The 13,618-nt window shown below is 39.2% G+C and overlaps 1 protein-coding gene across 1 annotated transcript; it reads left to right on the top strand.

Annotated features, from left to right (window-relative positions):
* Positions 1-2,102: 2,102 nt before the first annotated feature.
* Positions 2,103-2,781, top strand: LOC145821193 (uncharacterized). Its single transcript, XM_082917731.1, has 2 exons — positions 2,103-2,527; positions 2,625-2,781. Exons 1-2 carry the CDS (start codon positions 2,168-2,170, stop codon positions 2,712-2,714), a joined length of 450 nt encoding a protein of 149 aa, XP_082773857.1. The 5' UTR covers positions 2,103-2,167; the 3' UTR covers positions 2,715-2,781.
* Positions 2,782-13,618: the final 10,837 nt, after the last annotated feature.

Consider the following 13,618-nt stretch of genomic DNA (forward strand, 5'->3'; position numbering starts at 1 on the left):
TATGGAAACACTCATTATTTCCAATCATTTTATTTTTTTGAAAAATAATAAACTTTTAAAAATTCACAACCTATTTTTAGATATTTAAAAAAAAAAATTGTTAACAGGTCTCTTATTTGTGGCCACTTGCTAAAAATGTTGAAAATGAAAATATACATGACTTATAAAAGTGAATGATGTATAATCATTTTTAGCCTGATTAATCAATTGTTTTAGTAGGGGTGTTTACATACTAGTTTAATTTGTTTATGAGATGATCCAAGTACTAAACCTATCCTTAGAGAAATTTTGGAATCATAAATCGTGAAATTTTAGAAATTGAACCAAAACCAAACTGCAAAATTTGTTCAAATCTAGTTTAGTTCCACGATTGAAGAGTTTCAAAAAACTTCATTGGTATACTTCAAATTTCATAATACAATCCAACAAATTTCTCATATTATATACACTAGTTAATCACTAAAGTAATGCAATTCTCAATAATATAAGAAGTGTCCAATAAAAAATAATATGAAAAATTACAAAAAAAAAAAAAAAAAACTCAAAGTTTAAGTCTTATAATAAAATAAATCATGAGTTTAATTTTGCTGATACTGTTATTGATGTACCTATCATTTGTTCTGTTTTTCTTCCAGACAACTGTATCGAAAAGTAGTCTTTTTGATCATTTGATAAACTTTTGGGAATTTAGGCCGGGACTTGATCCAGGAACTTGAAGCTTTTATTTTTTGGTAGATTTTAAGTTCCAGTCACCACTCTATCGACAGGTAATGGTTCTGTGCTTAATTTGGTTGTACTGTACATCTATCTAGTCTGTGAACTTCATAACCATAGCTAATGCAGTTCTGCTATCATTTCATTACATGTAGTTTTTGCATTTTCTTTCAAGGAGAGCATATCTTACAATGTTCCCAACATGTAGCGTGCGAGGCATTTAAGTATTTACGTTACCTGGTTGATCTTTGCTGGTGTGTTTGTGGAAGTAATTTGTAGTATGGAAAGTAATTGGGCCTCCATATATATAGATAGAAAAGAAACTTGGACTGGGCTTTCTTATTCTACTTTGTTACATAAGATTATGTATGTGATGTTCAAAATTATAATATACAGAATAATGATCCATCTTTATTAAATAATTTTTAAGACAATATACTTGATTAGTGTGTTTTTGTATAACTCATCTATCAAGTTTATAAATAATGCCGCATAGTATTATGGAATACTAATAATTTGGAGAATTCTACCATACACATCCATTTATCATATGCATCATTAGTTATGTCATTTTTTTTTCCTTTAGTTATGATGAATTATCTTTGTTAATTATGATATTATTTTAGTTAAGACTTATAAGATCTTTGGTTGTGCCTCATGCGGTGTTTGGTTATGATTTATTTATTTTTTAAGTTATGACTCTGAAAGTATGAAATTATATCATTTTTTTCTTCAATTAATTGATCTCACGTGTTGTTGTATAAGTATTCCAAATTTGTGTTATACTTAGCCTTAAACTTTGAAATTGTGTTTTATAGGACAATTTGAATATATGTCCAGAGGAGTACAAACCAATCTGCATGAAAAACTGTAACAGCATATGGAAGGATCACAAAAACAAGATTAAGGCTAAGTATTTCAAGTCTAGAAGTTCTGATCCTAATCTGAAGGATGATGTTCCTATGCACATTGTGCCAAGCCAGTGGGAACAACTTGTGGAGTATTGGCGTACTTCCGATGCTGAGGTATACAAATAAGTTATATTTATGATATGTAAACATACAAATCATATTTACATACTTACATTTGTTGAACCTGTTATAGAAAATTGCAAGTAGGAACGCTAAAAATCGGCGAGCTCACGGCATAGCTCATACCACAGGGCGTACTACTTTCTCTCAGATCCGGCATGAGGTTTACATTTTATTGTTTTATTTTTGTATATAAATAAACATTGTATATTTGCAAATTATTTGGATTCTAATTTTCATATTTCTAAAAAAATGTAGATGACCAGTGAGGGGGAGTCTACTGATAAGATGAATGTTCGGCTTATGATACGTAGAGTAGATGGCCCAGATGTTATCCAGACCTTGGTAGTTTCCAAACACCTTTGATTGTATTTAAAGTTTATTTTTTGTGTGTCAACCATCTTAATTTGGCATATACTTGTATGTCTTATTCAATACAGGATGAGTTTAATCGTCAACTCTCTATGCTACCTAAGGATGGTCGGACTTTGGAGGCTAGGAATGCCATTTTCCATAAGTTGATAGGTCATGACGGACATGGATATTGTCGCACATACGGGAGAATTGTGCCTCGGAGAGCGGTGTATAAAGATGGTGCTGGGCCATCACAGTCAACACCCCAGCCATCGACTATTGATCAGATTATGCAGCAGGTTCGTGCAGAGCTAAGGGATGAGTTGAGGGAGGAGCTGCGAGCAGAGTTCTCTACACATTTACAGCAGATGAGAGCTGAGATGATGGCCCTTGTGTCACAGGGGGCGAGTGTGGATCCCAACAGACAGGTTCCATATAAATTAAATTGTTTGATAGTTCAATTTTCACTCAAGATTATGTATAAATTTCTAATATGATTAACACATTATGCATTGACTAACATAGGTTCCTGATGCATCGAGTGGCCACCGGGCATTTAGGGAATCTGCAGAAGACGAGAATCCATATACACCACCACCAGAAGATCAGGTATAAAATGTATCTTTGCATTCTAAGCTAAAATGTATCTTTGCATTCTTTACATTCTAAGTTAAGAGACTTGTGGGAGAAGACGGGACTAGTTAGAGCCAGATTTAGCACGAAACTTGGCACACACGACCACCTAGGCACAAGAGACTTGTGGGAGAAGGCGGGGCTCGAATCGGATTCCTAGTTTGGGAGTTAGAGTCGGATTTCACTTTGGGCAAACTAGTTCCTTAAGAAACTTGAATTCGAGGAGTTAAGGCCCCAAAATCACCAAACGGCGTTGGTTTAGCACGAAACGTGGCACACACGACCACCTAGGCAAGAGAGACTTGTGGGAGAAGACGGGGCTCGAATCAGGTTCCCGGTTTGGGAGTTAGAGTCGGATTTCACTTTGGGCAAACTAGTTCTTTAAGAAACTTGAATTCGAGGAGTTAACGTCCCAAAATCACCAAACGGCGTCGGTTTAGCACGAAACTTGGCACACACGACCGCCTAGGCACGAGAGACTTGTGGGAGAAGACGGGGCTCGAATCGGGTTCCCGGTTTGGGAGTTAGAGTCGGATTTCACTTTAGGCAAATCAGTTCCTTAAGAAACTTGAATTCGAGGTGTTAACGCCCCAAAATCACCAAACGTCGTCGGTTTAGCACGAAACTTGGCACACACGACCACCTAGGCACGAGAGACTTGTGGGAGAAGACGGGGCTCGAATCGGGTTCCCGGTTTGGGAGTTAGAGCCGGATTTCACTTTAAGCAAACTAGTTCCTTAAGAAACTTGAATTCGAGGTGTTAACACCCCAAAATCACCAAACGGCGTTGGTTTAGCACGAAACTTGGCACACACGACCGCCTAGGCATGAGAGACTTGTGGGAGAAGACGGGGCTCGAATCGGGTTCCCGGTTCGGGAGTTAGAGTCGGATTTCACTTTAGGCAAATTAGTTCCTTAAGAAACTTGAATTCAAGGAGTTAAGGCCCCAAAATCACCAAACCGCGTCGGTTTAGCACAAAACTTGGCACACACGACCTCCTAGGCACGAGAGACTTGTGGGAGAAGACAGGGCTCGAATCGGGTTCCCGGTTTGGGAGTTGGAGTCGGATTTCACTTTAGGCAAATTAGTTCCTTAAGAAACTTGAATTCGAGGTGTTAACGCCCCAAAATCACCAAACGGCATCGGTTTAGCACGAAACTTGGCACACACGACCGCCTAGGCACGAGAGACTTGTGGGAGAAGACGGGGCTCGAATCAGGTTCCCAGTTTGGGAGTTAGAGCCGGATTTCACTTTAGGCAAACTAGTTCCTTAAGAAACTTGAATTCGAGGTGTTAACGCCCCAAAATCACCAAACGACGTCGGTTTAGCACGAAACTTGGTACACACGACCGCTTAGGCACGAGAGACTTATGGGAGAAGACGGGGCTCGAATCGGGTTTCCGGTTTGGAAGTTAGAGCCGGATTTCACTTTAGACAAACTACTTCCTTAAGAAACTTGAATTCGAGACGTTAATGCCCCAAAATCACCAAACGACGTCGGTTTAGCACGAAACTTGGCACACACGACCGCCTAGGCACGATAGACTTGTGGGAGAAGACGGGGCTCGAATCGGGTTCCCGGTTTGGGAGTTAGAGTCGGATTTCGGTCTAGTCAAAATTATTTACTAAACTATCTTTCTAATTATATAGTAGTCAATTTTTTTTATATTTTTCTGTAATTAAAATATTAACACCATTATATGGTTATTAATTATTTTTATCTTGTTTTTTTCAGATATTTCTTGAGTAGCAGTTTGCTTTTTGTGGAATGCGAGCGTATAAAGATTATGACCAACTTTTGTTTTTGTAACCCACGAAAGAATCAAGACGAAAACTTTTGGTTTTGATTTTGATTTTGATTTTGATTTTGATTTTGATTTATGTTATTTAAATTTGTGAACAACATTATGTATGTATTATGCGACATTATGTAGTGGCATAATTTTTATTGTTATGAATTTTTATTTATGTATTGTTATGAATGGAACAACATTATGAATTTTCATTATTTGTCAACTTTTGTTTATGTATGTATTTATATTATTATGTAATTTTTGGATTTTTTTATTGTTATTTTTCATTCAATACAGGTTATTTTAATTTTTTTAATAATTTCCCAACAGGTTTTTTTTTTTTTTTTTTTTTTTTGAGACGGCATACCACCCGTCGCAAAAAAAATTATACGAGGCTTTTGCGACGGCACCCATACTGTCGCAAAAGCTATGGAATGTAATTGAAAAATAAACCTTTAGCGACGGCTCAGATTGCCGTCGCCAATAGTTATCAGCTACGACTCTTTTAGCGACGGTATTCTTCCCGTCTCAAAAAACCCATTTTAGCGACGGAAATACTGTACCGTCGCAAAAACTCAGATTTTCTTCACTTATTGGCGACAGAAAATTGCCATCGCAAAAAAAGGCACTCTCCCGTCGCAAAAAACAATGGCGACGGCACTTACCGTCTCTAAAGCCCTTTTGCAACCCCTTTTGTTGCGACCCCCACTTGCCGTCGCAAAAAACCAAATTACCGTCGCAAAAAGTATTAGCGACGGTGTATGGGGCATTTGCGATGGCAAAACGCCGTCGCAAAAAACACTTTTTTTTTGTAGTGATATGAGATTTGTGAACAAAACAAAATAAAATAAAACAAAAAATTACATGAAAATAAAATGAACTAGAAGTTAAACTTTTCTTGTCTTCTTCTTTTTTTTGGATTTGGAAAAATAAAAAGAAAATAAATTGTAAATTAAATACATAAAAAAATCTGGCTTTTCAACCCAATCTATAGAAGTTGTATATGTCAATACAATCAAATCTCTCTTTTTTTTTCAATTCATAAAAGATAATATGAATAATTAATTTCTGTTGGCTACATATTTTGTAAAAGACCAGTTACAGTTCGACGCGTGACAGAGTAAGGGTAATATAGAAAGACTATTCAAGTCTTCGATCCTGATCGTACACGTGACAGTTGATATTGTCTATTGCGTGGTCCGAGTAGCATTGGATCAGCAAAGAGATGCAAGGTGACGTGGCTTCAACAGTTACTCACATTCAAATTCAAATTCAAATATATGAGGGAAGCTTAACTGCAAGTGATGGCGTAGTGGAACTACTTATAAGGCAGCATGATCAATGATCACGGAGGAGCAGTTCGACAGTTTGAAGTGCAGTTCGATGGTCATCTTTGAGGAGTATAAATAGCAGGGAAGACCCCAGAAAAACCCCCAGACTCAGATCCAACAAACTAGTCTTACTTTATATATTTCTTTCCAGTTTTTATATTTCCTGTTCTTTACATTCCTGTACTTTAAATTCCTGCACTACACTTCATTCATAGGAGTAATTTCAATTAGATTGTCGCTGTAAACCTCTACGATGTTGGATTTGGATCATTGTAAGTTTTTCATACTAATGAAATGCTTCAATTCCTCTTTATTTAACTATTCTTGTGCTTAAATTCTCATAAATCAAGCCACTAGTAAAAGTCCTCTTTATTGAGGCTAAAAGATCTACAACACAATCGTCTGATAATTGGTTGGCAATTAAAATTCTGTAAGGACTGATTGATCCTTGCTGGCATGCTCACAATTACAAAAATAACCTTCGAAAGCCAAAAAGCCAACATATATTTTTGGCACGCCCAGTGGGACCAATTGAGATGGCTAGACGTAGGAGACAAGGAGAAAATGAATGCTTGGAAGAAGGCGTGGAATGAGAGATAGAAATACCTAATCTAGGGGATAATGTGATAGCACATCCTGTGGAAAACTCCTATTTTATCAGAACCTTTGGTCGAACAGACCAGCACTTCGGATCAAGAACCACATGTTCATAGTATTGGACGAAACCAAGGAATTGGACCATCCACTGTACCATCTACTCAGCCAATAAATCCATGGAATGGCCTAGTAGATGCCATGGGACAACAATTAATGAACACAATGGAAAGGTGGGCAACATCCTTCTTGGATCGAATGAATAACCACCAACCAACAAATGCAAGACACATAGAGGAAGTAAATGTCCCTCAGCAAAGATTGGCTAGAGATAAACAGCCTATGCAAGTTAATGGACATTCTAGTGGTCAAACTAGTAATCAGAGTCATGAAAGACCACCACCTCAGTCTTGGTACGAACCCATTTCGAGGCCTATAGCAGGCCAAAATGCCTCAATGTTTAACAGTGAAGCTATGCAAGTTGGTGGATCTGGCCCAGTACAAGAAAATGGCATAAGAATGGTTCTAAATCCCACGTTCGAGGCCATACCTGGCACTAGGGGGTACAATAATCCCTTATTCGAATTTATACCCGGGGGATTGGAAGGTTTTCCCACAAATGGAAGGGATACAACACCTGTTCCAGCACCTTTCGCAGGTCCCTTCGCAGGACAGGCTCAAAGAGGTTACCCACAGCCCCAACAGCAACTTGCACCACAGGGACAACCAGTCCCAAATGTACCACCCTATGGACCAAGAGGACCACAAGCACAAGTTTGTCCACCAAATCCTGTGTTTGTTCCCCCAACAGTGGTTCAGCAAGCACAAAATATGGTCCCTAGAGACCAAATTGCTGATATTGTTAGGGAGATATGTGGACCAATGGCTCGGGGGGTCCAAACTCCTGTGTACAGAAAGCCATACCCAGAATGGGTCGACAGGGTATATGAATACCTAAGGGGTTTCAGGATACCAGATTTTGTCCTTTTTTATAGTAACGGAAACCAATCAACAGTAGAGCATATTGTTAGGTTTGCTGCTCAATGTGGTGAATTTACCAATCATGACTATATGAAGTTGAGACTATTCCCAAACTCTCTAACTGGGGGAGCATTTTTATGGTACATTAACCTTACACCTGGTTCCATCCAGACTTGGCAACAAATGGAAGAGGCATTTCATGCCCAATTCTTCCAATCAGAGCCTGAAGTTTCCATGGCAGACTTGGCAAGATTGAGTCAAAGGCCTGAAGAGAAGGCTACTCAATTTATTTCCAGATTTAAAAGGGCTCGAAATAAATGTAGGGTTATCTTGCCAGAGCCAGAATTCGTAAGATTGGCCCAAAATGGCTTAGAGTTCAGGCTTCGAAAGAAGTTTGACTCAACCGAATTCAGAGACCTGGTAGAACTGACCTATAAAGTGTCTAGATATGAAGCATTACTAGAGGAGGAACAAGATCGAAATAATGCATCGTACAAGACATACTATAGAGATCCTAATTATGAGATTGATGCAGCAGAGATTGTGAGGAAAGAACCTGTAATCTGTGAAGCATTAATTCATAAGGATACAACAATTGACCAACAGTTTAAAAAGAAAGACCTTCATAGGAAGTACTCTTTCGATTTAACTAAAGCAGATGACATTTTTGATCATTTACTTACGGCCAACTTCCTTAAGTTACCAAAAGGAGTAAAACTTCCATCTCCTGATGAACTTAAGGGAAAAGTCTATTGTAAATGGCATAACTCTTGGTCTCACTTGACTAAAAACTGCATTGTTTTTCGAGACAGGATCCAAGAACAAATTTGGAAAGGAAGTTTGAAATTCCCAGCCAAAACAGAAAAGGCCATGGGGATCGACAGTAATTCATTTCCAGAGGTTGGAGAAAGCGTAGCTAATGTTGTTGTACCAAACTTCTAGAATTTATCTCTGCAGGAATTGGAAGAGGTCAATGTGCAGATGCATATTGCCAATCAGACAACTACCGAGAAGGATATCAAAAATCTGCCAGCTATTGGACAAGATTTCTCATACCAGAGGGAAGACTCTGATGAAGAAGCACTAGATGACGACTCCCTAGAGGCAGCCGTAATGCAGAGGATGTGTCCCAGGTGCAGACTGAGTTATAAGTGGTTGAAAGGCCTTCCGGTTGATGGGAAGCAATATTACAGGGATGTGCAGAGGCATCCCAAACCAACCAAATGCTTATAATAAAAGGTCGTATCTGGCTAATGTTAGGCAGCAGCCATTAGTGGTTGAGCCTGCAGTTGATAGAATGCATGCTAAAGGCAAGAGGCCCTTATATGAGTCCAGGCCACCTAACTATTACAGAATGGAGAGCAGTCATTCTGAAAGAAGACTGGAGAAGAGTTCAGGTTTTAGGATCAAAGCCAGAGATTGGCCCCCTAGACCAACCTCACGGACGATAGAAAATGATCACCTTCATCCAAGGCCTGGATTAGGCTCGAAGCTTGAAGTCAGGGCCAAGCAATTACCTTCACAGCCAGCTTCAAAGGTGGCCTCGAAGGAAGAAAATGGCAGCTCAACATCTGGGTCAGTAAGTTCGTGGGTACCTGGAGTTCCAGATTGGTTTGTGATGCAGAACCAACCTAGGGAAATGCCTACCCAAAGGAATGTTGTAAACCAAGGTAGGATGGTTAAGCCTCCTTTGGTAGCCCCCAATAATTGGGTATTGCTGAAATACCCAAGAACGAAAGAACTAGATATGGTCCCCGTAATTTCCAGATCACAAAGAAGGAAAATTCAGCGTAGGTACACCCAGTACCAACAAGACTTGAAAGAAAGTGGAGAGAGTTCTTCATTGATCCAAACCGAAGGAAAGAAGAATCCAAAGTCAGACCATACTCCAAAGCCAACTCTACAAAGCAAGGTGGGTTGCAGCAGAGAACAGTTGGCTAAGGTCCATTTTGAACTAAAAGTCAGAGAGAAGGCTAGCTTAGCAGGATTGGAGAAAGCTCTGATGGAGAGTGGTAGCGAGACAGAAGAAGAAATTGGCATAAGCCAAAAGAAAAAAATGGTGAAAGAAGAAATGTTCGAAGCCTTTATGGCCGAGCAAACATTTTTGGTTGAAAAACCAGTCGAGGAAAACCATTCAAAGGAACCTGTTAGCAATGAAGTACCAGAATGCAGCATGCAGGATGCTTTTGAGGTAACTGACCAAGGTAGTCAAAAGGGGAAACAGGTACAGCCAGCCATCCAGTTTGGCTCGTTTCCTCCAGTATCAGTAAACATGGTGCATATACTACCTCATGAGTTCCAAGCTGGATATGAGGACCAAGATAGTCAAGAAATTGACGTAATTCTAGTCTCTAGTGAAGACTCACAAGTGAGTATGGTACAGGATAATTCCGGAATGGCTATCCCGATGGAAACTGAATATGAGAGCGAAGAGGAGGTGAGCATTAACCTCTCATATCCTTTTGAGTATCCCTCGAATTCTATGACACAACATGTCAAGCCTTTGTATATCAAGGCTTTCTTCGATAGGATACAATTGAACCGAGTCCTGATTGATAATGGGGCAGCAGTGAACTTACTGCCAAAATCTTCTCTGAAGAAACTAGAAAAAAAGAATCCCAGGTTGATCCCAAACAGCACAACCATTGCTGGTTTCGCTGGAGACAAACAGATGGCTCAGGGAATTCTACCCATAAACCTAAGTGTGGGAACCAGGGACTGCATGACAGCATTCTTCGTAATCGACAGTAATGCTAAATATAATGCTTTACTTGGAAGAGATTGGATTCACACTAACAAATGTGGGCCTTCCTCTTTGCATCAGAAAATAATGATGGCTTTGGGCAATGGAGAGACAGAGGAAATTGATGCAGATCCTCAACCCTTCATAGCCTGTGCAGACTTCGTAGAGGCCAAATTGTATATTGAGGGAGTGACACCACTCAGTATACTGAGAAAATCTGATGGCTCAGCCGAAGTGACGGCTGATGAGGAAGTGACACACCTGAAGCACTTAGTTCAGGAGAGTGCTGATGAAGAGATTATCGTCAAGGATGACAATGATGCCTGGTTGTAGGCAAAGAAATAAAGTCCAAGAAGCCAAATATTTGGCTCTAATTAAATTCTCAACATTGGATGTAAAATCAATAGTCCAGAAAGTACAGGAACAAGAGAAAGAAGCCATGATAATTGGCTGCAAACAGGAGCAGCAGCAGATCAGAGTTTTGGCCCTTGATAAATACTGTGCATTGGACATTGAAACAAAAGTCCAGGAAATACAGGAAGAAGAGGCCTTATGGATAGATTTTGTCTATGAAGAGGAGGGTAAAGATGTTGAAATAAGGAACCTAAGAACAGAACAAAGCAAGGAGATTGCTTCAAAGCTAGAAGAAATCAAAGAAGAAACTTCAATAAGTCCTCAGACACAAGACCCCTTAGAAGAAGTAAACTTAGGGGAAGGTTCTATACAACAGCCCATCTATATGAGTTCTTGTCTAAATGTTTTTGACAGGAACCAGTTGTTGGTTGTCCTGAAGAAATATAAAGATTGCTTTGCATGGTCTTACAATGAACTACCAGGATTGGATACGTCATTAGTAGAACATAGGCTCCCTATGAAGCCCAATTTCAAGCCATACAAGCAAAAACCAAGAAGAATGAGTCCAAAAGTGATTCAGAAAGTTAAAGAGGAGATTCTTAGACTACTCAAGGCAGGCTTTATCAGGACAGCCAGGTATGTCGAATGGCTATCTAATATTGTGCCTGTAGTTAAGAAGAATAGCAAAATGAGGGTATGCATTGATTTCAGAAACTTAAATTTATCAACTCCAAAGGATGAGTACCCTATGCCTATAGTAGATTTGCTGGTAGACAGTTCAACAGGGCATCAAATTTTATCAATGATGGATGGTAACTCTGGTTATAACCAAATTTGCATTGTAGAGGAAGATGTCCACAAAACAGCATTTAGATGTCCTGGGAATATTGGCACATTCGAATGGGTTAAAATGCCATTTGGCTTGAAAAATGATGGGGCTACATATCAGAGGGCTATGAACACCATTTTTCATGACCTCATTGGAGGGTATTTAGAGTGTTATATTGATGACATTGTAGTGAAATCCCAATCCACGAAGGAACATCTGTTACATTTAGAAGCAACTTTTGAAAGAATAAGGAAGTTCAAGTTGAAACTCAATTCTCTTAAATGTGCTTTTGGTGTATCATCTGGAAATTTCTTGGGTTATGTAGTGCACAAGAAAGGAATACAGATTGATCAGAATAAAGCCAAAGCCATCATTGAAGCCAGACCTCCATCAAGTAAGAAAGAATTGCAAAGATTCCTTGGTCAGGTTAACTTTCTTCGAAGGTTTGTTTCTAAAACTGCAGGAAAAACTAAAGCGTTTTCTTCTTTGTTAAGGTTGAAAGATGAAGAGGAATTTGTGTGGACAGCAGAGCATCAAACTGCGTTCGAAGGTATCAAAGCCTACTTGGCCAACCCTTCAGTGCTGATGCCACCAAAGGGTGATAAGCCCTTGAAGTTGTACATAGCTGCAGCAGATGATTCATTGGGAGCCTTTTTGGCCCAAGACAATGAAGAAGGCAAGGAGCAAGCTGTTTATTACCTTGGTAGGTTTCTAAATTCTTATGAATGTAAATATTCAGCTGTTGAAAAGTTGTGTCTTGCTTTGTATTTTGCTGCAATGAAATTAATATATTATCTTTTACCTACAACTGTCTTGATAATTGCAACCACAGATTTGGTTAAGTACATGTTATCTAGACCCATGTTGAGGAGAAGAATTGGCAAGTGGATCCTAGCCTTATCAGAGTTTCATTTAGAATATGTTCCCCAAAAGGCAGTAAAAGGCCAAGTTTTAGCCAATTTTTTGGCAGGCCATCCATCTCAAACAGAAAGCCAAGAGATAATGGAACTCGGAACAGCTAGTGTTGAGCCATGGCAAATGTGGTTCGATGGATCAAAAGCCAATGGTTTAACTGGAATTGGTATTGTGATTAGGTCACCACAAGGGGTAGAAACCACACATGGTTTCAGAGTGGATGAAGCTACTTGTTCCAATAACCAAGCAGAGTATGAAGCCTTAATAGTGGGACTAGAAATTCTTATTGGATTACAAGTTCATGCAGTCGACATATTTGGAGACTCTCAATTGGTGGTTAATCAAGTGAAAGAGATTTTCAAGTGTCAAAGCATAAGCATTTTACCATACTATGTTGTTGCATTACATCTGCTTTCTCAATTTCAAATAGCAAATGTAACTCATATCCCAAGGTTCTTGAATAATAGAGCTAATAATGTGGCTCAGAAAGCTTCAAATTTCAAGATAAGGGATGATGCCCAAAGGGACATAAGCCAAACAACATACCAGAAGTTAATACCACCTTTGAATAAAAGGAATGTGGTCTTGGAAGTCAATGATAATGACTTACAAGAACAAGATTGGAGGTATCCAATAATGCATTACTTGGCTGGTCCATCTTCGAAGGCCAACAGGAAAATTAAATTGCAGTCTATACAATATATGATATATGGTAATGCCCTCTACAAGAGAGGGGGAGATGGCTTATTACTGGAATGTTTAGGCCCAAAAGAAGCATTAACAACTATGGCAGAGGTTCATGAAGGCATCTGTGGTGCTCATCAGCCTGGTGTAAAGATGAGATAGTTGCTTCGAAGGCATTCCTACTATTGGCGAACTATCCTTAAAGACTGCATAGAATATGCAAAGGGATGCCAGGCATGTCAAAAGCATGGTGCAATAAGGCATGTGCCCATAACTGACTTACATGCAGTAATGAAGCCTTGGCCATTCAGAGGATGGGCCATGGACATGATGGAAAAAATACACCCACCTTCTTCGAAACACCATTGTTTCATTCTAGTGGCCACCGATTATTTCACTAAGTGGGTCGAAGCTAAGCCATACAAAGCTGTAGACCAGATAGAGGTTATTGGGTTCATTACAGATTTGATCCATAGATTTAGCATCCCACAAACTATAATGGTTGATAATGGGACTGTTTTTGATGGGAAAATGGTGAAGTCTTTTGTGGCCGAGTTTGGAATTAGCCTTGTTAATTTCACCCCATATTATGCACAAGCCAATGGTCAAGTTGAATCATCCAATAAGTCCTTGAAGAAAGGAATACAAAAGGTTGTGGAA

Source organism: Camellia sinensis, chromosome 3, assembly GCF_055761805.1.
Source record: "Camellia sinensis isolate YWXY chromosome 3, ASM5576180v1, whole genome shotgun sequence".
NCBI lineage: Eukaryota > Viridiplantae > Streptophyta > Magnoliopsida > Ericales > Theaceae > Camellia > Camellia sinensis.

Bases quoted from the DNA above. Each gene is read 5' to 3' on its own strand.
- LOC145821193 (XM_082917731.1), top strand. From the start codon at position 2,168: ATGTCTTATTCAATACAGGATGAGTTTAATCGTCAACTCTCTATGCTA. The intron at 2,528-2,624 runs GTTCCATATAAA...TGACTAACATAG, and splicing joins GTGTGGATCCCAACAGACAG to GTTCCTGATGCATCGAGTGG.